The sequence below is a fragment of the Manacus candei genome, unplaced genomic scaffold (assembly GCF_025592945.1).
Source record: "Manacus candei isolate 608988 ecotype Guabito, Panama unplaced genomic scaffold, ASM2559294v1 h1tg000037l, whole genome shotgun sequence".
In the NCBI taxonomy this organism is placed as follows: domain Eukaryota; kingdom Metazoa; phylum Chordata; class Aves; order Passeriformes; family Pipridae; genus Manacus; species Manacus candei.
Genome location: NW_026138085.1, coordinates 6251587 through 6275854, shown reverse-complemented (window position 1 = coordinate 6275854; position 24268 = coordinate 6251587). Strand labels below are relative to the sequence as shown.

General features: G+C 44.3%; 2 protein-coding genes across 5 annotated transcripts in view; both read right to left on the bottom strand.

Annotated features, from left to right (window-relative positions):
* JAKMIP2 (janus kinase and microtubule interacting protein 2) overlaps positions 1–2375 on the bottom strand; it is a 47382-nt gene extending 45007 nt beyond the window's left edge. Inside the window, exon 1 of one of the 2 annotated variants that reach the window (XM_051793650.1) lies at positions 2228–2375. The gene's annotated coding sequence lies outside the window, so the exon portion shown is untranslated. The remainder of the gene's footprint in view (positions 1–2227) is intronic. The other variant, XM_051793648.1, reaches the window with a different exon arrangement.
* Positions 2376–3368: 993 nt separating this feature from the next.
* Positions 3369–13106, bottom strand: CDC23 (cell division cycle 23). 3 transcript variants are annotated; one of them, XM_051793832.1, is made up of 16 exons: positions 12640–12809; positions 12081–12153; positions 11125–11262; positions 10826–10868; positions 10361–10466; positions 10143–10275; positions 8866–9043; positions 8679–8776; positions 8391–8472; positions 7693–7846; positions 7442–7561; positions 6573–6648; positions 6238–6299; positions 5281–5359; positions 5063–5182; positions 3369–4190 (listed from the first exon to the last, which is right to left on the bottom strand). In XM_051793832.1, exons 1-16 carry the CDS (start codon positions 12771–12773, stop codon positions 4020–4022), a joined length of 1767 nt encoding a protein of 588 aa, XP_051649792.1. In that variant the 5' UTR covers positions 12774–12809; the 3' UTR covers positions 3369–4019. The 3 variants fall into 3 exon arrangements, with proteins under 3 accessions (XP_051649792.1, XP_051649790.1, XP_051649793.1); XM_051793830.1 differs by lacking the exon at positions 12081–12153 and having other exon boundaries at positions 12640–13106; XM_051793833.1 differs by lacking the exons at positions 12081–12153; positions 12640–12809 and adding an exon at positions 11809–12055.
* Positions 13107–24268: the final 11162 nt, after the last annotated feature.

The window sequence follows — 24268 nt, the reverse complement described above, 5'->3', positions numbered from 1 at the left end:
GGCTCGAACTAGTCTCCAAGGTAAGGGACATGTTTCTCTACCTTAGGCACTACCAGAACAGTTTGAGAGCAGAAAGTCAGAAAGGTTGCAGCATCTGTCACTGGCAGCCTACTCCTTTCTGCTGGGAGTTCTGCTGACAACCAGGGAATCCCAGCAAGCCCACCCCACTGCCACAGTTCTGGGAAAGGGACAAAGCCAAAGGGGCAATCCATCAATAGCTCCTGGCAGCCACCTCCACCAGGCAACTCCTATGGAAATCCCAGAAAAAACTTGCCAACCTTTCCTCCCTGAGGCTTGTCCTTGGGATTTTGCTGCCTGTGGAAGCAAAGGTGGAAGTGGCTGCAGTCCCATAACTTGATTAGAATCACAGAGCATCTCAAGTTGGAAGACACCCATGAGGATCACTGAGTCCAACTCCCTGCTCCTCACAGGACCACCTAACACTAACCACATGACTAAGAGCATCAACCAGACATTCCTTGAACTCTGACAGGTTTAGTGCCCTGATCACTTCCCTGGGGAGTTTGTTCCAGTGCCCAACCACCCTCAGTGAATCAGCTTTTCCTACTGTCCAATCTGAACCTCCCCTGATGCAGCTTTCATTCCATTTCCTTGTGTCCCATGGCTGGTCACCAGAAAGAGGAGACCAGCACCTCCCCTTCTGACCCCCCTGAGGAAGCTGTGATGGGGTCACCCCTCACCCTTCTCTTCTCCAAGCTGAACAAAGCAAGTGGCCTCAGCTGCTCCTCCTAAGCCTTGTCCTCAAGACCTTTCACCATCTTGGTTGCCCTGCTCTGGACACACTCTAATAGTTTGATGTCCTCCTTGTATGGAGGCACCCATGGTGTCTTTTGATTGACACAGAAGTACTGATTGAGCACTTGTGTCCTGTGCCCTCTTCAACAATGACCATCTCAACACTTCCAGATTTCACCAAAAGTGTGGCCATTCCTGGAGAACCTCTTAGGATCACTGGGTATTTACCTCACTGAAGCACCCATCTGAACCGGGTCAAGTGCCAGCAGAGGCAGCATTTACAGCACAGCAGGCCTGGGTCTGAAATTCCTGTGCAGACCAGCAGGCCAGATCAATAGAAACAAAACCTGAGTCAGAGCAGACGCAATAAATCCCACATTACTGTCTGAAAAGGGACAATACATTCTCCTGATGGGCTACCCAGATGGCTAGACCAGGCATGATATCTGCACTACTGCAGAATCTGACCCAGCAAATCAGAGACATTGAGAACGAGAGTCCAACGTGTCACCTCACAGTGATGCACTGGACAGCATCAGAATGCAAATGTTTTAAATAATACACGTAGTTCATTTTTTTCCTTACAAGAGTTGAAATTAAACTTCTAAAATATGTAATTCTCTATGTTCCCAACCTATAAGGTATGATCAGCACCTTCTATATATTTGCATTCCCAGTCTACAAATGAGTATTCAGTGCCATAACGTAGCAAAAATGCAGGATCTGGATCTGACCTGAGTAGCCATAATGAAACTGAGGGATGGCAATCCGGTAATTTCAGCATAAATTGCACACCAGCCCAAGAGGCAGGTTTCATCCATCAGTGGCTGTGAAAAAGGCACTGCACGTACAAAGAGATGCATCCTGCGGGGTCCGTGGTTGCAAGGGAGAACAGAATGTCTTCACACACACACGGCAGCCCTGACAGCCCAGGACACGCACAGGTGCCATTCCGAGCATCCCGCTGGGCAGGGAGCCCTGTGCACGGCCGTGTGAGCGCCGGGGCGGCCACAGACGCCCCGCGAGTGCGGACGAGCGCGGGGAGCGCCCGCAGGGCCGCGCCGGCCCCGCTCCGCTCGGGCTGCCCCGCCGAGGCCCAGCCCGACCGGCCCCGCAGCATCCCGGGCTCCGCCGATCGCCCCCGGCCCCGGAGCATCCCTTCCCTTCGCTTCCCTCCCCTGCAGCAGCCGCCGCGCCCAGCGCGCCGCGCCCGCACCGTGCGGACAATGACCGGCGGGCGCACAATGGTGCGGGGCCGGCGGGCGGCTGCGGGCTGCGCCTGCCACGCCTCTCCCGCCATCGCCTCTCCATCACCAGCGCCGGCTCCCGCTCCCCTCCCCTCCTCTCCATCACCTCCATCGCTGCCTCTCCCCCGCCGCGCCGCCGCCCCGGCCCCGGCCCCCCGCAGCCGCCCGGTCATTGTTCCGCCGCCGCGGGCACCGGGCGACCCTCCTCGACCGCCGCCGCTCACCGTGCCGCGGCCAGGGGAGGATGCCGAGCGGCGAGGGACGAGCGCGGCGCATCCATCTTCCCGCCGCCGCGGCGGCTCCAGCGCCCGCACCGGCCCCGCCGCCTCCTGCGCGCCGGCGCTGAGGGCGGGCGCCCGCCCCGCCGCCGCCCCGCGGCCGAGGCTGCGCTGCCGGGCCGGGGATGCGGCAGCCCCGCCCGCCCCGCCGCAGCTGCGCGGGGAGCGCGGCACGGACCGGCCGGGAGCGCCCCGGCCCCGCCGCTCCCCGCCCGCCGAGGGGCCGCAGCCCTCGGGCCACAGCCAAGGCGAGGCGAAGCCTCCGCAGCCCCCCTGGCCCCAGCCCGGAGCTCGCCCCAGGCCTTGCGACCACCCAGGGACACCCCTCGTCACTGGTCTCCCCCTGGACAGTGAGCTGATGGCCACAACTCTTGGAATGTGACCATCCAGCTAATTCCATACCCACTCATCGAATCCGTGTCTCTCCAGCACAGAGCCAAGGACACTGTGCGGGGTCAGTATCAGGTGCTTTGCCCAAGTCCAGGTAAATGACATCAGTCACTCTTCCCTTACGCCCCAACACATTAACCCCATTGTAGAAGGCCACCAAGTTCATCAGGCACAATTTGCCCTCGATGACAGTAATTTTACAAATGGTCTCATTCATATCCTCAGGTTTGCATGGAATAATTAGGAGAGTGCTTCCAAAATACATCAAGATCCAGCTGCTCTGTTTAAAACCATCTGCTGTAGAAATGCTGGTTTGATGGGTGCTATGGAGCAGTAATTTCTAGGGATGCCCAGAACCAAGAACACGGGATCCCTCTGCTCCATGCACATGCATCACAGAGGGGGCCCAGGGCTTTGACCCACAGGCTTCCACCTGTACAACTGGTCTCATGAAGCACAGGAAGCTATGGGTAAATGGCAAAGGGCTTTTAAAATGCTTTGTCCTGGATTAAAATCACACCACAGCCATAGGGATAAGGCTGTAATAAATTTATAGGGGTGAACAAGGACACCAACTCTGAAAAAGGCATAATTATCTTTTTGCCTCCTTAACAAAATGATCCACTATGGTTCATCCAATTCTATTTGCTACAGTACACATGAAAGCTGCACCACAAAGAAACCCAAGGACAGTTACTTATTGTTAGTTTTTTAATTGTACCATCCCACTGGCTGCTTTTCTACTGAAAGCCAAAATTATCTGTCAGATCCACTGACAGAACACCAGACAGCTGTCACCTGTGGCTACTTGGGACTCCTCTGATATTTGTCAATCCTTCAACATAGACATTGCACCTATACAAGTGCCTGTTCTACTGCTTTAGTGAAACATCTCCCATGTTGTTCAAGACAAGCCAAAGCCATTAAGTAGCCAAGCAGGTAACAGTCTCTGATGAGGACAGCAGTGATATTGCTAAGAAGTCATCCAAAGAAATGCAGTAAAGACCAGAAGTCACGGGGCAGAATCAAACCTCAAATGTACTTTAACTTCAGCAGACAAGCCCCTTCCAATGCCTCAGTTAGTCCTGTGTACTGGCACACATCTGCCCTCTAACTGGAATGATGTGGCGAGAAGTAGAGCAGGTTCTCACGTTCTCAGCACAGGCACTTTCACATCAGCTGCCCCTTTGCCTGTTGGGGCACATCTGTCTTCAGCTGTGGGCTCTGCTAACTCCTGCCCTCCATGGGAGGGCAGCAACCAAAGGAGGAATTTCCCTAGAAAGAAGTGGTTACACATCCCATGTGCAGTGTCACATCCAATGCACAGGTCAGAGGTATCTGTTCGTGTTCATGGTGTTACAGAGGACAGATTGAGCGGGGAGACACGACGTGTGGGAGTGTTGTTGGCTGACAGTGACGCAGGGAGGAATAAGGGAGCAGGAACATCTGTGGATGATGTTTCTCCTTGGTTGCGAAGCTGTAAGATCTGCCGCAGCAGGGCCTTTCCCTCTTCTCTAGTCTGAAATTCATTTGTAGAAAACAAAACAATGCAAATATGAATGAGTGGTTTCTGGGTCAAATTCAGTATGTCAGCAGCGTAAGTTAGAGTAGTTTGTCATTCTGTAAGGCTACAAGCTATAAAAACCATCCTCATTTCTTTTTTCTTCTGCTCCTTAAAAACACTAAGGTATGCCACTTTTTTTGGTTTTAGTCTTTCCTCCTTTTACTCCCCTGATTGGCACATTTCTTGGGTATTTCAGAGACTGGAACAACTGAAGCATTCCAGCAAAAAGTAAATTGGAAAAGCCTCAAACAAGCTGAATTCAGGTTTTCTAGAGCTCCAGGCAGCTTTGTTAAGCACAGGCCAAACATCCTGCACTCATGGCTAGTGTGTGCCACTAGGCTGTGCTTAAAAATCCCAAACTGCCCACTTACAGAACATCACAGAATACGGAGATGCACACAAAAACCAAGTATTATTATATCCTCTGCACTGCCTACACACAGAAGATGAGATAACAGAAGTTTTATGAGTACCATCACTACACAGTGTGTGGGAGTTTGTGACCAGTTAGTTAACTGTTAGTCAGTAACCAGTTAGTTACCTTCTCACCACCAAGATTTTCAGCAGCCTTAGGATTGCCATGTGGAGCCTCAAATTCTTTTATTTAGTGAACACCAATGAGATATGGTTCAATTTCACTATCTACACCACATTCCATGACTTTTATCAATCATAAGCAGCATCAGTTATCAGGTGCACACCACCACTCAGGATGTGACCTGCATGGCAGACAGCCCTCATTCCCTCATGAAGGACTCTGAGGGGGGCCAAGATCAAGGTCATAGATCCCTTAAGCAAGAAGCACCACAGACTGCACAGCTACTCACATCATTGAAGGCACAGCATTTCTGAGCACACGCTGAGGCTTCATCCCAGAGCTTACACTTGAAGTAGTACTGGGCCAGGTAACGGAATGCAGTGCTGACCTCCAGGTGCTCCACTATCTCCTACAATGAGGAGGGTAAAAAACACCTTCTGTAAGTGCCTTCCAAGACAGTTCTACGTCATGTTTACTTCTCCTTTTATTCCCAAGTTATCCTCTTACCCCACAGGAATAGATATCCTGGATGTATTTGATGTAGCATTGAGCTGCCTGTTCAGATTCATTCAGCTGTTCGTGCAGCCTAGAAAAGGAGAAAAGTGGGTCACTGGAACAAGACTGAACTGTTAAAGACCTTCTTGGTCTATAGGAAAGCACCTGCTCAACCTGACCTCGACTAAAGCCAGGTCCTTTCCTTCAAAATTTGCAGGACATGCACCATGTACTGCCTCTCATGGAAAGAGATGATCCAGCTTGAAAACATTCAGGCTGGCAGGCAGAGAGGCAGTTAAATACTGACTGCCAGAAGCAGTGACAACCAAAGCAGGGACCTTTGCTTATTTTGTTCCATTTTAAAGCTTTTAACAAACCTTTGCAATTCTATTTACATGCTACCTCCCTCCAGTGCTCCTTCTTCCCAGCTACATCCCAGATTTGTACAGCAGCTTCACCTTCCATTTGCCCTTTTTTTCCCCTTCACTTTTCACATTTTATATTACTTTATCCCCACTAAAAAAAAATAGTGCTGATGTCACAAGATTCGCATTTATTTCACATTACACCCTTTCCCAATGTTACAGCCATATACTAGAGAGGAAAAATAAAATCAATCAAGCTACAATTTTGTACATCATCTACCATCATGGATTGCTTTTAAGCTGCAATACAAAAAATGCAATTGCTAGCACTGCCTGCTCAAATCACCTCAGGATTCAGAGGTGCCTGGCAACCCACATTATGCTATCATTCCCTCTAGTTATCCTCATGGAAACTTAAAGCTAAAGCTGGACACCAGAATTTGCAGTCAGTACAGACCTAAAGACACCAGTTCTTACACAGCTCCAAAAGTAATACTACCTAACAGCAATTCCACTTGTTTACATTCAGTATTTTATCATTAGGTATCAAAGTGTGACTTGCATTTAGCACAATCCTGACGGTTCAGTGACAGTACATACTCACTTGGAAAGTTTCACAAGTGCCATTTTCTCCACATCTCCCACAGCATAAGCCCTCCAATAGCACTGTCAAGGAAGGAAAGTCAGTCAAGCATGCCAAAAAATGACCCCAGCCCAGAAGTCAACAACAGAAAACTACAGGGTTTGTCAGCAAAAGGGGCAGGTATCTGTAGACAACTCCTTATTTATCAGCTGCTCTAATTACATTGCAGCAGTTGTACCTGCCACAGGAATGAATTCCAGCTGTGTGCAGTTTGGGTGGCACTAGCTACACGATTTTGCTGTGATTCCACCCACTGTCCTGGGAGACACCTTAAAGACACATATATCAGTTCTCACCTTTTTGGCTTCCACCAACTGATTGAGTTTCTCATAGCATTCCCCTAGAGCAACCAGCATACGAGAGTCGTTCGGTCTGTAAAAGAGCAAAAAACTGAAATGGTTAATGATTTACACATTCTAGGATCGCCAGGGGAATTTTGCAGGCTGGGAAGAGGTGGCTGCTCACCCAGCAGGGCCCACCCCCTGCCAGTGCTGCTGAGGGGTCGAGTCCTGAAAGGCGAGAAGAGCCGTGTTTGCCATGCCCTTCACACGAACTCTGCATGGAGATGTTGGAGGCTCGTGGCACGGCCCGTGACACTATCCATGGAAAAACTCCCCGCCCCAGAATTTGCCAAAAATTTTGTGACCCGCCCCAGGAACAGGGTGTGGGGAGGTAACCAGCTTCTTATTAATAAATCCCTTGGAGTGGATGAGAGTGAAAAGCGACACTGAATAATCGGTGTTTGAAAACATATATATGTAGGGTTCACTTTAGAACAGTTTTGTTTCAAAGGTAAACAGGTATGTTGCCATTTTGGGTGTTATCATCTATATCTGTTGTCTATAGCAATATGGCATAAAGATAATCTTGAAGGAAAATGCACAAGGGAGAGAAAAGGAAAGAAAGGATAAGGGTGCAAAAATGTATATGGTCACTGCCCACGGGGTCCACCAATGAAATTTGGTAGTTGCAGCTTCCATTTCTGTTAGTTGAAGTGGTGGTCTTGATCCATTGGGGCTGGGGGAGAGAAGCCCACATGCTCAAGGAAGCTGTGAGTTATTATATATTTCCAGCTCAGGTGGGAATGCCTTGTATGTAAGTCCTTAGCCAGTAGCAACTATGTCAGAACAAAGACAGATAAACACGGCTCCATTCTCAACTCTACCTGAGCTGGTGGGCCCGTCTGTAGTAGTAGAGACAATAAAATGGCATCTTGAGGATTTCATAGGTTTGCCCCAAGCCATACCATGCTCTGTAGTCTCTTTTGTTCACCTCTATTGCATGTCTGTCAAAGAAAAGGAGATGAACTAGTCAGAAAGCCATCAGGATCAAAACCAAGTTCAGCAAAACACTAACTAAAAACAGAAGGTACTATTACAGACACAAACACCATTTTGTGCAGTACATGAGTGATACCTGTAAGCCTGGATAGCTGCAGATGTATTCTTCATTTCCATATACTCATGTCCCATAAGTGTCCAGGCTCCCAGATAACGAGGATTCAGTTTCAAGGCCCTTTGGAAATAGAGTGCTGCTTTTTCATGCTGGGAACGCAAGCTATAATAATTTCCTAAAGCAAAAGTCACAATATTTAAATAAATTTTAAAAATCCACAACCAACCAACAAAAAAAAAAAATCCCAATACCAACAGAGAAGTAGAAAAAAGGTTGTAATAGGTATTATCTACTACCTCCTAACTTACATTATAAAAACTAAAGAGTCCTACTAAAGGCAGATCTGATTCAAACCTCAAGAGACCTAATAGCACTCTGTTCTCCAGTGTTCTGGTCAATCCTTTTCCAGTTGTACCAACCAATTTAAGAACCCATCCCCTTGGAATGTCATGATCTTACAAATTAATTTCCTGGTGCTGACACACGATTATTTCCATTGTAGAAGACTACAAAGAGGTTTTCAGGTACATGGGTCTCCTTCCTGCACTGGCAGAAATGAGGCAAAAGGGTATTCTGTCATTTAGTCTGCTCCTTGGGCTGCCTGAATCCACATTCACCAAGTGGTTTGGGCAGCCTTGCTGGCTGATGACTTTCACAAGTGTTTCCTTGCACAGCCTGCAGACAGCAAAGTAAGGACCTGTAAAAGAGCTGGCTCTCACCGATGACACAGCAGGTCTCAACACGGTACTTGTCTATCTCACAGAGATTATGAGCCAGGTAGCTCAGCTCAGGCTTCATGCTCTAGAGAAACAAAGAAATGAAAGAGATGAGAAAGAGAGCATACTAGGTTTTCTCAGAAAACCTAGGCAGTCAGCAATGCATACATCTCTTCTATGGAGCTGGGAAGCAGGAAGCGTGCATTCAGACAGCACCAGCTGCATTGCCAATGTTTTACATACCTCTGATAAACACCAAATGTATGGACAGGCCACAGAAAGAGTGCTTACCCTTACATAGAGCAAGTTGGAGAAAGTGTCCATGTTTTCTATCCTGTAAGGATCTTGTTTCCTTAGCTCATTAAAGATGGATAAGGCTTTGTCAATATCTGAAGAAGAAACAGCAGATGGGACACCAAGAACTATAAATGCCAAGTTTGCATTAAGGTGCTCATTCCTACTAGTTAGTATCACTGACCTCGAATATTGTGGTAGGCAACTGCAATCTGAGAGATGATATAAGTGCTCTTGGAAAATCCTGCATCAATGAGGCTCTGATACTTCTGCAGGGCCTCCTCTATCAGCTGTAGCTCTGTATAAATGTGTGCAAGAAAGAACTCTTTCATCCATGTATCTGGCAAGGACAGGAACTTCAACTATCAAGAACCAAAGAAGAGGAGGAAGAGATGACAATCAGTAGCATTCCACGAGCCACCTGTGGCAAAGAATCCATTATCTTCCCTCCCATGATTTAGCGATGGTCTCGAGGTAGGAGGCTTTCCTGCAATTGCTTCCTTAAACCATAAGACCAGCTACAAAAGAGCAGTATTAGGACCAAGAATTAATGTCAGGTTCCTCTGCAGGACAGACTAAATAATGCCTATAAACTGAGAGTATTGAAATAGCAAAGGAGCACTAAGACATGGCCATCTAAAAAAGCAGTACAATATGTAATTCTACTTAGTTACTCCCAATCTATTCCCATGACTCTTGAAATTGCAGATAAATTGAAACCATTTGGTCAACTGGTGAAGATATTGTCAAATCTGACATCACCTGACTCTTGCTTCTGCCACTAAGCTTATCTCTCCATTAAAATCAGAAGTCCTTCAAAAGACTGCACTTTCTTCCTATGTTTGAACAGTATCATATCACTATTTTCAAGGAACTAAGTGAACAGACTCCAAATGAGCTCATAAAAAATGCATTTCCCTTCTTCCACAAATCGGTGAGGCTCTATTCTGTGTCTATTTTAAATACTTCATCAGCAAGAATTTACTGAAGACTTCCAGCAGTGGACTCATAAATTCCATGCAGAAAGAAAAATAATCTGTTTTGGTTTTATATCTAAGTTTGGTTCTTTGATACCATTCACCTCATATGTGTGGCTTTGTGTACATTATTGTCTCAGCTTTAGAAAAAGGAAGTCTTGGGAGGATGTCCTTCATGGGACAAGGTGATAACCCTGGTGATAACTACTTCAGAATACATGAATTAGACATTTCTTAACCTACCTTGTGGGTGAATGGTATGAAATTAACCCTGCCTGTATAAGGATTCTCAAGCTACAGCATGGCAAGCAATTGAAAAAAAAGGGACTTCAACAACATAATTTAGTCTTGGATTGCCTTGCCTGATAGAGCCTTAGAATAAAGCAGTGGGCAACATCAATCTTGTGGCAACAGAATCATTGGTTACTTAATCAGGCTAAACTCTGGAATTTGTTAACACATCTTGGTATCTCTCAAGTTTTACCATCTCTTTATCTGTAATCAAGTTGCAAAGCTCCAGCCAGGCTCCCCAGTGCAAAGGCAAGACATGAGCAGCTTCAACAAACACATCTATTGCTTCTTTCACGAGGTCCAGCTTCCGCAGCACAACACCATACCTGTAAAAAGAGTTATCAGGTTAATCACAATCATAAAACTCTGCATATCCACACAAATATATAAAAAATGCATGCAGATGCCTACAGATAAAGGCCAAATCCATCCAGTTCCCGTGCCTTGTGCTTCTTGCTGAGCTCAACTCTCAGTTCTCGTAGAGCTTCATTTTTCACCTGTCCTTTTTCCAGAGGTCCTGCATGAAGAGCAAGTCACACAACAAGCTTTCAATCAGGAGTCTCACCACAGCAACTGCAAAGTCTGGGGCACATTCAGAATCATCACTGACAAAGGTTTCACAGCCTGTGAATATTTTCCTTATTTTAAAGAAAATCACTTAGTCTGGTCACCTACTTTAGCAGAAGACCTAAGAGATGAAAATCTGTAAGCTGTAATTAAGCCAGTGAATGGAAAGAGAATGAAAGAGATCATGTTACAGCATACTATTATCCAAAAAATTGAGGGGAAAGCCATAAACCCAAGATGATTTACATGAAGAGATAATAGTGACAGTTTTGTTACATTGTCTTGTAAGTCTTGAAACTAGAGACTTACCCAAACTATCCACTGTCTCATCATCCTTCTTCTTTTCCCCTGACTGTGGAATAGAGGAAATTCAAGATTACAATAGCATATTCCCTATGTTTGCTGCAGTGCTCGCAGCAGCACGTAAACTGAGTTTTCACAAACATTACAGTTCTGCCAGGAACAGTCCTATTTTCCTTTCCCCCAACACAGAATTTGGACTTCAAGGTGGCCGTTTGGAACAGAATAGGCAAAAAATAAGGTATGCCAGGGAGGGGTGAGAAGCAGAGGAGTTTAGTGCTAAAATGCAACCTTTTCCTCTCCCTTACCAGGTATCTGGAGTACATGTACAAGAAGTAAGCTTTCTGGCTCTTGCAGCCCCGTAAAAAGTAGGCAGCCCTGTCATATTCCTTCAGATCAAAGTAAGACTTGGCCAGTGTGTAGGCATCCAGGTCACGAGCATCCTCCTGCAGGGACACACGGGACTTTTAAGACCTGAGAAGCTCCAACATACTTTAGGAAAATCACAGTTACAAACATATCAATGAAACTGGTCCAAAAGCTAAAACTGTAGTTTATTCGCCCTCAAAGATGGTTTGAGCACTATCAGAAAAGTCCCTCTGCTCCCTCACACGATCAGATTCTGGAGTTTTCAAATAACAAGTACAGACTAGTTAGGAACATTTAAAATACACAGGGAGATTCCAGAAACAAATCGTGGCAAGCTGCCACAAGGCAGGAATTAGCTGCCCAATAAGTACAAATGACCACAAGCAAGAAACCTGCTCAGGAATTCCATATCAAAGAACATTAACTGGCTAATATACACAAGAACATGTCCTTGGTAAGTACACTTTGACATGCATTTATGACACGTTACACTTGTGCAAGTTATCAGCACAGGCACACACCTACGAGTCCTACCGTACACCTACAGAGGTGGGGATAGAGACACACAACGTGGTTCTCCTGTGTCCTAAGGAGCACGAGTTTGTATTAAAGTAAATTTTTACCTCAGTAAAGAGGAATAATTTTGCTTTCAGAGTACTTCACTCAGGACACGGCAGCAGAGGATGCTTTCATCCGGGAAAGCACACTCAGCTCTGCCGCCCCACTGAAACGGAAAAGGAAGCTCCTCGCGTTCCGGCCTCCCGCCCAAGGGAGCTCCCGCGGGCTTTGGGAGATGGGGATCACGGTTTTTTTCCGCAGTACTTGGGTTTAAGCGGCCCATCCCGCGGGAGCTGCAGCGCCTCCCCCGGGGCTCGCAGCCCGCCCCCGGCCGTACCTCGGTGAGCGCGGGCGGCGGCGGCAGCTCGCTCAGCGGCAGCGGCTCCAGCGCGAACGCGAGCTCGGCGGCCCTGGGCGGGAGAGAGCGTTACAGTCATCGCAACCCCCCGGCTGCTGGAGATCTTCAGGGCCGTCAGGTCCAAGCCCAGCACTGCCGCTGTAACCCCCTACACCGCTGAACATCACCCACCGCCAGATCCAGACGCCTCTTGAACACCTCCAAGGGACGGTGACTCCACCAGCTCCCCGGGCAACAGATTCCAATGCCCGACCGCCCCAACAGTGGAAAAAATAGTTTCTTATATCTCACTGAATCTCCCCTGCCTCAGCCTAAGGCCCATTTCCCCTGGTCTTCTCACTGCGGGAGAGACAAGGCCCCACCTCACCGCAACCTCCTGCCGGGGGGTTGCAGAGAGCGATGCGGCCCCCCCCGAGCCTCCTCGAGGCTGAACCACCCCGGCTCGCTCAGCCGCCCCTCACACAACGCGTTGGCGCCGGGCCCGCCGCGCCCGGCCCGGCCCCGTTCCCCGCTCCCCGCCGTGCCCGGCCCCGCTCACCATTTCCCGCTGTGCTGCAGGCCCCGCTCGCGGCTCCGCTCCGCCACGCTCAGCAGCTGCTTCTTGATTTCCCGCAGGTCCGAGAAGTCGGCGGCACCGCCGCTGCCGGGCGCCATCGCCACCGCCGCCGCCATTGCTCGGGGTCTCGAGCGGGAGCGCTGAGGGCGCGGTCTCCGCGCTGAGGGCGGGCTGTTCAGAGACTATCACAAAACACCTGCATTTCCTCCCCCGCGCCCTTTTATTAGAGATTTGCTGCTTCGGTAACGTGCAGAGGGGGCGATGTGAATTCCTTTTACCTTCAAGGGGAAATCGTGTGAATTTCTTAAAACTCTCGCCAGGTTTTAGGACCTTTATGAAAGCATAAATTCTGCTCGCAGCAAAAGCGGTTTCTTTAAAACCCATTTCAACATGCACATGCTAATCAGCCTGTCCCACAGCAAGCTGGGGCTAGCCAGATTAAGGCTTTTTCACCTTCAGTTTGCCCATCATTCCAAGGAAAATTAGGCATTTTCTTCTTCGTTTTGCCACTCGTGGACTTCAATTTCTCTACTGTTAGAACCACACACCATAGCAAAGATATGGAGTGTTAAAGCAATTATTCTCCTGTTGGATTTCTCCTGTGATGCCCTACAAAGCTCGCTGGAGTTACACTGAAAAGTAATTACTTTAATACTCCGTATCTTTGTTATGGTGTTTGGTTCTAACAGTACAGAAATTGAAGTTCTTATTTTGGGATGATTGTGCTCCACAACTTTCCAGAAAAGCTTAAAAACACACAGGATGAGCACCTGTGTGCTCATCCCAGGATCAGAATGTCCGCTTTAACTCTCCGTTTTAAAACAGAAATGAAGGAACAATAGTGCGAAAATTGATTTTTTTTTTTTATGTCATTTGCAGGTTACACTTTTTGGGGTTTTTATTTTTTCTGAGGGTAAACGCCATAAACATTCTGTAGCATGAAAGTGCCCTTCAAAATTACTTCTATTATTGCAGAAGTGACTTGAACCAGAGGACCCAATGTTTGAATTGGCAGCAAGTTCACTGGTGATGAAAGGATTGTCACTGTTGAGCATGGTGTCATTACACTTGTTTCATTATTATTGTAAGAAAATATTTTGCTTTTTTGTTTGTTTGTTTGTTTGTTTGTTTGTTTTTGGTGAGCCATGAATGTCACTCATTCTTACACTCAGTTTCCTGCCTTCTGGACCCGGTTCAAGGCCTAAACCCAGTCTCATCTTGTCCATTTTGTCTTCTTTGTTTAGTTTTACATTAATAAAATGAGTGATTTAAAAAAAAAAAAAATTGTGTGTGTGTGAGGTCTATGAAGTAATTTTATCAAGGTCTGTTTATCTTCAGTTTCGGGCCCACTGGGTGTCACCTGCAGTTTTCCTGCTTGAAACTGTGAAAATAGGCTTGAGGCAAGGTTTCAATACAAAATATGGAACCTGCTGCGAAAATGCACGAAGTGCCACTTGGCTGCTTGCTGAAATCTGGGCAAAATATGCTCTGTGTCCTGTTGGTGGTGCGTGCCCCTGGGCAGCTGTGCTCCAGCTGTTCATGGGACTGCTCCTCTCCAAGGGCAGCGCTTCTGGCAGCTGTGCCAGACCGAGCCGTTCGGGGAGAAAACGTGTTTGTTGGTACCCAACCCGGCGGATTCGAGTGTGTGAAGCGCTGTCCCTGCAGCAGTTCACGGGCTGCCGAAATCGGTATTTGTGGTTCCAGGCGCTCGGCAGGAGATGGCGCTTTGGGCTCTCGAAGCAACAAGAAGCAGTTGAAAGTTCATGCTGGCTAAGAGTTCGATAATTCAATTGCTCACAACGGGCTTCATAACGAGAACTCGTAATTCTTCCTGTCATTCCGTTCTGTAATAGATGGGTCTTTGAAGTGACACACGGGGCTGGCTTTTAGAGCAGGGGACTAATTAAATCCTCTGTGCATGAAAACTGATAATATCTTGGGGAGATACAGATTAACTGAGCAGTATTAACTGGGTGCTCTTGGAAGAGCAGGAATTTGTTCCTCGTGTTATTGCACAGCTACCTGGATGAAACTGTCTCTAGTCCCTCACAGAAACACAGTGACAAAACCAATGGATGTTGGTAATGGGAGGGTGGGAATTGTGTCCATCATACCAATGGGTTGTGGAGGTTCTTTAAAAGGAATTTTTTTCCCAAGGTTAAAATCTTCAAAGGTACAGCTGATGCTCAATGAAATCCAATATAAGTGGCCTTTACCAAGTGCCAGTACAGTGAATTTCATCCGTTGACAGTTAGAGAAAAGTCTGCATTATCTGCATTCAGCTTCTTTATTATGATGCTATAAAACTGTGCTTTTGTACTTGTTTAAAAATCAACTATGGTTACACATTCCAGTATAATTTTACACTGAAAAATTTGATGTAGTAAGAACATCTTTTCTACTGTTGGTTGTATTCTCCATTTATGAGTTAATGCAACTCCCACTTTTGCTTTTGTAGTCTGCTGGGACATCATTAACATTAAAACTTGGAAACCATGTGACCCTAAGGTGTGAGGGAAACCATTTATACTTGATTTACATCGAGACCAAGGAATAAATTGTCACCAACTGTGGACAGTTTCAAAGGGTGGGAGATTGCTTGTCAGAAGTGAAAAAGGTTCCCCTGAGATTTGTGTAAGCTCTGTGACACAGGTCATGCGGAGTTACTTTTATTTGTTTAAGGGGACTCTTGTCAAATCCCATGCAGACAAGTTTTTCTTTCCAGTATCCTTTATATTTCTTCTTTCTAGGACTTAATGAGTTATTTCTAATAAAATGAGAGTTATATTTCTGCCTAGACTGTATTGTATGCTGTGTTAGAGCTCTCTCAGTGACCTGGTGTAGGCTGGAAGTTACCAGTAGCAAGTGTTGGCAGTGGAAACATTAGCCCATGTCTAGTCCCCCTGGTTGGTACTGCCAATCCTTGAACTCCTGGTGTAGTGCTTAGAGAGAGTGCACTACTGGAAAGAAGTGGCAGAGCCATTCTTGGAATGTGAGAGACCAGACTGGCAACAGGAGGAAGGCTGATAGGGAATTGGGAGGATATATGAGAAGGTTGATAGAGCAGCACTAGCAAATAGGAGTGGGATTGCTTGGATCTCAGTAGATGGTTCCTGTAAAGGAGGGAGCAGCACAGAGAGAGGAACACTAGAGCTGGAGGGGAAAGGGTGTGCCAAGACTACTAATACAACTGTCCTGGTTGGATACTTCCAACCAGATTGAATGTTAAAATGCAGAAGAGGATTGAAAAGCACAGAGGGTATAGAAATGTTTAAACAATTCAAGGTTTCCAGATAGCATTAGAGCGTGGGACTAGAGGGGCCCACACAGCTCTGATGGGGACTGCAACTTGTGGAGAGGGGTGGGAGGCAGGATTTGATATACATTTCTTGTGTGGAATGCACTGTAGCATAATGAAAAAAGTGTCTTAAATTAATGTAGCAAATACTGATGGTTATTTCTGTCAGTGCTGCTGTGAAAAGGTGGTGCTGGAACAACAGTGTCAGAACAGGTAGCTGCAGGTAGGAGTATACAGTAAGTTGTCTTGTCTGGAAGTAAGGAGGTAGAAAACCATATTGTGACATAAAAGATACTGTGAGAGAGTTAGAATTACTGTAGTATTCATTTACAGTATGTGCAAAATTGAGAGATGGGGAACGTTTTGAAGCTGAATAATGTGTTACAGTGCAGTTGGGAAATCTTAACTTTTAGCAGTAATAACTTCACTGACATATGAAATAACTTCTGTGATTCAGCACATAGCTGTTCTTCTGTCAGTATCTCCTGCTTTCCTGCTTCAAACCTGAATTCCAGGAAATCTGCCTGTGACTCAATTAATGCAGCATTATGACATCAGAGTAGGCTTTTGTGTATTGTCAGTAATGTCTTTTTCGCCTCTCTCTTGTTCAGATGTGAATTGTTTTCTTGGGAGGTTAATTGAGATGAAGTGAGATAAAATGCCTCTGAGAAGCCTGAAGTAATGCAGCAAAAGTGTTTACTGTGCCTAAATCACTTCATATCTGAGAAATTCATTGACTCATGCCATATATTTTCTGGTTTTGAGAGATTTTATTTAATTGCAGCTTCTGATGAGCTGGAAAGTAGTAGCAGTTATGCATGCATACCTAGCCCATGTGCTGTGAGGAAACCAGCATGCATATGGCCCACTAAGACCCCTGGATATTACAGTGAGATTGTAAAGAACCATGCAGATTCTTAGGATTCTGTTATTCAAGAGCCTTCAGATTGTTGCTAAACTGCAGTTCCTGACTTAATGGAGAATGGACTTGCTCCCCTTTCAAGAGACCAAGACAATTGTTTGAGCCAGTGGTCAAAAATTATGGTTAGGCTGAATTGTAGGAACTAGAATAGTTCGACTGGGTCACATTTAGTGTGGTGCTGTCTGTCCTGGGAGTCATGGAGGAGAAAAGGGTCTGGAGACAACACAGGCAGTGGTGCTCCTTGTCTCACAGTGGAAACAGGAATCTGGGCTGGCTGACAGCCCCAGCAGTGCTGAGGGCCCACTGGCACTGCTGTCTGACAGCCCAGGCAGGTGATATGTGCTGAGGATGTCAGTCCTCCACCTTTCATCCTCCCTTCAGTGCTAATGGTTGTATACTGAGGTAGTAATGAAAAACTAGTTGGGCTGCAAATCCGTTGCTGTTTTTTCCAGGGGCCACTGGAGTCGAGAGTGAGGGAACTGAGTTTGGGAAGGCAGAACTGCCCCTTTCATTACTGGTGAAAGTTTATGCTGGAATAAATAGAAGTTATTGGTATGCAAGGATTTTTTTTCCTCTCCTCCCTATAAGAACTGACCATGGAAATAAAATAGTGGTCGAAGCTGCTGGTAGTTTCCTTATGTGTGAGCTTCATTACTAAGCAAGTCAGAACAGATTTCTAATGTCAGGAAACTTAAAAGTTCTTTCTGCAAATCCTTATTTATATTTGGTCTGTCCAGGCACTTCTTTCTCCTTTTTTCTTTATACTTATTCTCCCTATGAGAGAAAAGGAGGATGTTTTACAGTGGCCAGCAATTCATTACTATGTTTTAAGGCAGCAGCATTTTATAAAAATTGGAGCAGTAATTTTCACCTTACAAAATAACTAAATGATGGGTACCTACAGCTCCTCCTGATTGTAAGAGAGACTTATGGTTGCTCAGTGCATCACAAAATCAGAATGCTTGGTAGCATTTCCATTTTGCATCTGTGTTACTGAGAGGATATATTTAATTGGAGGGATGTCATCATCAACTTGGTCTTTTCAAATAAAACACAGTATTTCTTTAATGTTCTTTTGTATTTCCTTAATGTTCTTTTGAAACTTAGTGTTGATTAATGCTTTCTGCATAGTGCATCAAGAAAAAAAACAGTTCTTTAAATAGCTGCTATAAAACCAGTGTCTCTTCAGCAAAAGAATGTTTTCTGCATAACAGTTCCTGGGGAGGCAGAGTGCAAAGTAGAACTGTATGTACTGAAGAGCAAAACAAAACAGAGGTGGGTAGCAGTCAAAAAGGTGTGATCAGCATCTTCTAAAGATACTGGTACTCTGGATGCCCTTGTAGAATTTACCTTGAAAAATAGCTTATCTCAGCAGTTATGGACAGCTTGTGAGGTGATGAGCATCGTCATCACTGCTCGAGAGCACAAATCCGAACTGTGATGTCTGAGCAAGACTATAGGATGAAGAGAGTCATCTAGGTTTGGGTTGGGTTGGGTTTTGATTTTGTCTTTTTCTTTGGTTGGTTTGGTTATTTTTGGTTGGTTCTGTTTGTTTGTTTTTTAATAACCAGAATAAGTAAAAGTTCAGCAGGTAAGAAAATGGAGGATAGTTGAGGGATTTGTAAAGCAGAACTCTTGGGTTGTGTGTTGTCCTTTGCTCCTACAGGAGTTGATGAATTGCTGCAAAAGTGTTTTCTGCTGTCACTGGATCTGTTACAAATGCAAAATTTATTTCCTTGATCTATCAGTGTATCATATTAGACATCCTGAGGAAATTAAGTTAAATATTACAAAAGTATGTTCTACACGTAATTGACTTTATTTTCTTTATTTGAGAGTGATGCTGTTCTGAAACAGAATTTAGTACATCTAAATTGTCTGGTGCTGGCTGCATTATGACGGATTAGAAAGTCCAAAAAACCCAGTAGTGACTTCTGTGACAGCTTGAATTTTCCACGGGTCAACAGAAATTCAGGTAATAAGAACCTTCAGTTTAACTCCAACACTGATAAATTGAGTGTTATTTCTAGCCATTGAAGTACTTAATTTCCATAATCCATGCTTTTAAACTGTTTCTGAGAGAGTTTTGTGAATTTTGCCTAGGTGCCTGAGTTGTTAAAGTATTTTCAACATGTACATGGATTGTGGCTCTTTTCCTCCCTTTTAAAAGCAGGAAATATAAAATCCCCACAAACCCCACTAGATTAACATAATAGAGATGCACTATAAGGGAATTTGTAGGGATGTTTTCAATAAAAGTGGATTCCTTTAGTTTTCTTATCATCACGAAAGGTTGATTCCCCATCATCATGGAGTGCATATTAAAATACAACATTACAGAAATTCCTGGTAGCTGCCTTGCTTCAGGAAAAGAAAAATATCACTTTATGGAGGTTTGCTGCCAGTGGCATTTGATTTACTGCTTATCCCCATTCTGTGCTGACATGATCTGGAAGAATTCTTGTGGCACTTGATGCCTTCTCTTCCGAGGCTGCACGGTGGCATTTGGTCAGATGACTGAAATCATTAATAGTGATTTAAACTACTACAGCATCCTCTCTGAAAGATGTCCCTTCATCTGCTGAGGGAGGGCAGCTGAACATACATTCTCCTCTTGTCTGTTATCACTGAAAGCAAAGCTTAAATCACTTTGGTGTTTCAGTGGGCTGGGAATGTATAGCCATTTGAAGGATTCTTGGATTTTAAAATTGCTCTAACTTGTCTGAAGTCATCTTCCCACACTGCTGTTGTGCTGCTGGGGGAGATGAGTAAGAAGATTCTGTATTCAAAGGTGAAGAGGAGGCTTTTCATGCTTTCTGTCTAATTGAAAGCTGAACCTAAATCAAGTGCCTGTGCTCCTGCTTAGTAAATTGAATTTCTCCTAGTAGTTTCACTTCAGGAAATTTTGGTGTCCTGTCCTCCTTCAGCCTCTTGGCCACTCCAAAGAAGCAAGCTAAAAGAGGTTTGTTGGTACGTAGCTCACGTGATTAATTCACTTCTACAGACATATAGAATTAATAACTAGCAAAGAAAGTCCAAGGAAGACTGAGCCTGAGAGCCTGGAGTTTTCTGTGAGTGACAGGTACAATAAGCAGGGATGACTGGACTGAATCCAGACAGTTTATAAATGGAGAAGTCAGCACTGGTAGCATGTCATGAGAGTGTAAGCACAAGATTTATTCAAGGAACATTTAATTAAACCAGAAGGTAATGGAAGATACAGTGTGTAGCTCTTCCATTACAGAAAGTACTACGTTGCTTAGATGATTTATTACTGGGGAGAAATAACAGCTTCATGTTTTTTCCAGGACATGGTATGAAAGTGATATAACATTTGAAAGTTACACAGATTGCATTGATATAACCTTAAGAATTTTTACTGAGCTGAGTTGTTTTTTTGGACTGTACATGCAAAAGCAGTAAATTCTGGTGGCCTGTGTGAAGAACCTGAGGTACTGTTATTTAAAAAGCACTTTTAACAAACACTACAAAAGTCAGTAATGGACCCATAAGCTGTAATCTGATTCCTTGTGTCCATGTATTTTGTGAATTGATAGGCAGTTATTGATAACCATGACACTTCCTCAATATAATTTATTGTATCATAGCGTGTTCTCTATTAAAATGCTTCTATGGTTCCCTAGAAGGATTTGTCATTCTTTTTTTTTCCCCTCTGTGATTTTGTTTAGGGTTTTTTCGTTGGTTGGGTTGGGTTGAGTTTTTTTTGGTTTGGTTTTGGAGGGTTTTTTAAAGTTTTTGAATTGAGAAAATTTGGGTGAACGTGCTGCTTGTCAGCAGCAGATTGACAGTGCTGCATGTTTATGTTGCTGGGCAATTGTGCACTTTGTGTTCTGTAGAAGTTGCATAAGGGGCAGCTGATCTTTGCAATGCATTTTTCAGGGGCATACTTTTAAAAACCAGTAGTAGCTGGGTGTTAATTCAGCAATACCTTCAGCAACAAGGTGCCATGCAGTGAATGAACGTCAGTTTTCTTCCTAGACTACGCTGTAATTTTTTTCTAAGTGAAATCTCTTCCTGACAGTCACCTTGTGCAGTGAGCACTGCCGATCCTTTACTTTTGGAACATTTTGCTTATTCAGAGATTCTCTTCAGTACACTGAGTTCAAAAAGTCCAATGGAAAACAGCTCTTTCTGCTTTATATTACATAGTAATTCATATATTCTCCCCAGACCTTGAATGACTCCTCATGTTTTCTGTTTCCCAGTATGCAGGCTTTCCTTGTGAAATCTTTCTGATGGTTTTGACCACGAAGTCACTCTTTTAATTTATTCTGTTTACCCCACAGATAAAGTTAAGGCTGGTGAAATATACTTGGTGAAAGAGTATGTACTTTGAGATGACAGGGTATTAGAAATAAAATCGTTAAGAATTGTGCAGGGTTTGACAATGGGACAGATTTTTAAAAGTTTGGATAGACTGCAGTATCCAAAAATTTTGTGTGTGGGATATTAAACTGAAGGTGTGTAGTAGTAGTTGTAATCCAAAGTTATAAGTTGTGATGTAGTGTGAATATTTTGCACAAGCAGTTACCAATTTCAAAAAGGCTTTTGGTTGAAGACACTGAATTATGGAGGCAAACTTTTTGTCCTTTTTAAGCATGAAAGAATGGAGATTTGGTGGGAGAAAAGGGGAGGGAATTATCAATTATTACTCTCCTTTTTATGCTTAAGTGAAATGTGAGAAAATAAACTATATAATAAGGTCCTACAATAAACTCCTGGGAATGGGAGGTTACAGGAGGGGTAGAGATGTATGTATTTTAAGAATACAGGTCTTGAAACAACCTTTAAACAATAAAAAGTTAATGTGTTTCTCAGTCTGCTATAATGTTCCATGGTGTCCTGCTTACCCATCTAAACAGAAATAATGAAAATTCCGTGTCACTGTGGTTGTTTGTCTTACAGATTCCAATCTCCCTTAGCACATGGATGTTGTAACCACTCTTGTCAGATTATAGTGCCAGGCAGTACTAGCTGCAGTGCTGCCTGTTCCTGGTCAGTTATGGAATTTAAATTTCTGTCAGAGAATATTTAAACTAAATATTCTGTGGCATTTTAGATATAGTTAATGTTATCCTCTATTCTGCTTGAAATGTCAAAGCCCTCCGTTGTACACAACTGTGGAATGTGAACATGAGCCTCATTTCTTTCAGTGCTGTCCTCTTGTAGATCTACTTGTTTATGATCTTGTTAGATAAAACATTTCAGTGGAAAGATTTGGCTTTGTTTTGCCACATCCACTCTGCTGTGGAGGAAATTTGTAGTGTAGCTGCTGTGTGCTGCCTTTAAAGGTAAAATTCAACTTCCTGGTTAGGGGACCAAGGCAGTGTTGCAGTTTTACTTAGGGAACATACAGAATGGGGCGGGGTTTAAATTTTTGTCATGAGAAGGGTGTGCTTTTTGTAATGTTGCCATATCAAATCTCACCAGCTACAGGAGTTGTCAGTTGAGTGTTTTACATTTGCCTGTTTCAATATAGATTTGTATTCTCTGCAGAGGTGTTAAATTCAGGGTCAAAACTGTGTGACTGAGGGGCTCTTGAGTAATGAAGCCTGGGACTGAAATGGCAAAAAGGGGTGGATCTGCTGTTGCCAGTGTGGAGGTGGCTGAGTTTTACAGGATGGAGCAGCTGGATGTAAAGATGCTTTTCAGTCACTCTTTCTTAAGGTAACTGTGAAAATAATATTATTAATACATGTTGGAAAACCAGTGAGGTTTTAATAGAAGTAAATGTGGCTTCTCCAGGCTGTGGGCTGCTGGTCCCATCTGGGAAGGCTTCTACATTAATCTGACATCTTGTTTAGCGCTGATAACACTAGAGAGTCCAATTAAAGTATTTCAAGAAGACATCCCCATACAAGACTACAGTGATTGTCCACTAATGTGTATTGAATTTTGGCTAAATACAGCCCCGGGTGCTGTGCTGGAAAGCAGGGGAGCTCGCTATTCAAGCTCTTAATTCCTTTTATATCGATTGGGCTGCTAATGATATAACCTTCTACTCTAATTAACTGACATCTGCATTAGGCTGAAAAAGAGCCCCCTGCTTGAAGCCATCCACTTGTTTGTGTTATGAAATGTGTCCTTTTATTTCAGATTTTGTCCAGATTAGCTCAGTCTGTGCAAAACAGGCCATGTAAAGGATCTACTTTGCATTTAAATACTGTGTAAAGCAAGTTTATCTTTCTGCTGTCTACATTTCTGTCTGTGCATCCAGGACTTACGTTGCTGAGAAGCCTGTCCAGAGCTGGTTCAGTGACTGAGTGCTTCTCTAAGCATTCCTTCCCCATGGATTATTAGCTCCTTTGACTGATTTGTGGCTGCCAAGAAAGGTGTAAATTGAGATAAAGATGGGCTATGAAGAGCTCAGGACAAATGGTTCATTTTGTATGTTTTAGGTCATATGTAAAGGACTTAAATCAAGCTAAAAACATTGCTAGATTGGAAGGGACAATCTGATTATTGCCCCTTCCAATTTGCCAAAATTACAAACACCAATTCTGAGATAGGGAAATATTGATTTCAACATCTGAAAAATTAAAATGCACGTTTTTTACATCACTTAACAAGTTAAAGACACTAGTTTGCAGAAGCTCATCATGAGCATACGTGGCTGTTGCCAGGCATGTGTTTGCTCATTTATTTCCTTTGGGAGAAGGTTGTGAGTCTGAGGAAAAACTATGTTTTTACTTCTGTAGAATCTTCAGTGACAGGTGCTGCAGGAAGCTGCTTTCCCTTGCTCTGTGTTTAAAATATTGTTGGGTTTTTTCATTGAGTACTATTTGAGAGTCTCCCTCACTGGAAATATTCCAGAGCCATCTGGACACAATGCTGTGCCATGTGCTCTGGGATGAGCCTGCTTGAGCAGGGAGGTGGGACCAGATGACCCACTGCAGTCCCTTCCAACCTGACCAATTTTGTGATTCTGTGAGTCCTGAATTGCAGTGGTTGGCACTGAGCAGTTGGGAGGAAAAAACAGTCTCGTGAAGAATTTCTTCAGTCTCCTGTTAGACAGATTATATGAACTTTTAACCCAAAAGCAGAAGTGAATTATTAGGTTAGCAAGCGTGCAGATCATTTTTACTTGTTTCTATGTGGCATCACTGATTGAAGATATAATCAGAACTAAACCACAGAAGATATCTCAAGAAGAAAAAATAAAACAGTGTATTAGACTCAGTCTTGGAAATACCTCAGCACAGTCAACTGGAATCTGAATTGAAAAATTCATGCTTGAAAACCTGAATTAAAATACAGACTCAGGTGGATACCTGAGCAATACTATGCTATCATGAGTAATAGCAGGGCTCCTGGTGACATCTACTAACTGAGATCAATCAAAAATAAATGAAAAATAATCTAGTAAATTG

What these genes read in the sequence shown, in the direction of transcription:
- CDC23 (XM_051793830.1), bottom strand. Translation starts at nt 13,041, where the DNA reads ATGGGTTTTAAAGAAACCGCTTTTGCTGCGAGCAGAATTTATGCTTTC. An exon ending in GATGGATTTGGCCTTTATCT is followed by an intron (nt 10,276 to 10,360) that starts GTAGGCATCTGC and finishes CTCTTTTTACAG; the next exon opens with GTATGGTGTTGTGCTGCGGA. An exon ending in AGGATATCTATTCCTGTGGG is followed by an intron (nt 5,183 to 5,280) that starts GTAAGAGGATAA and finishes TCCTCATTGTAG; the next exon opens with GAGATAGTGGAGCACCTGGA.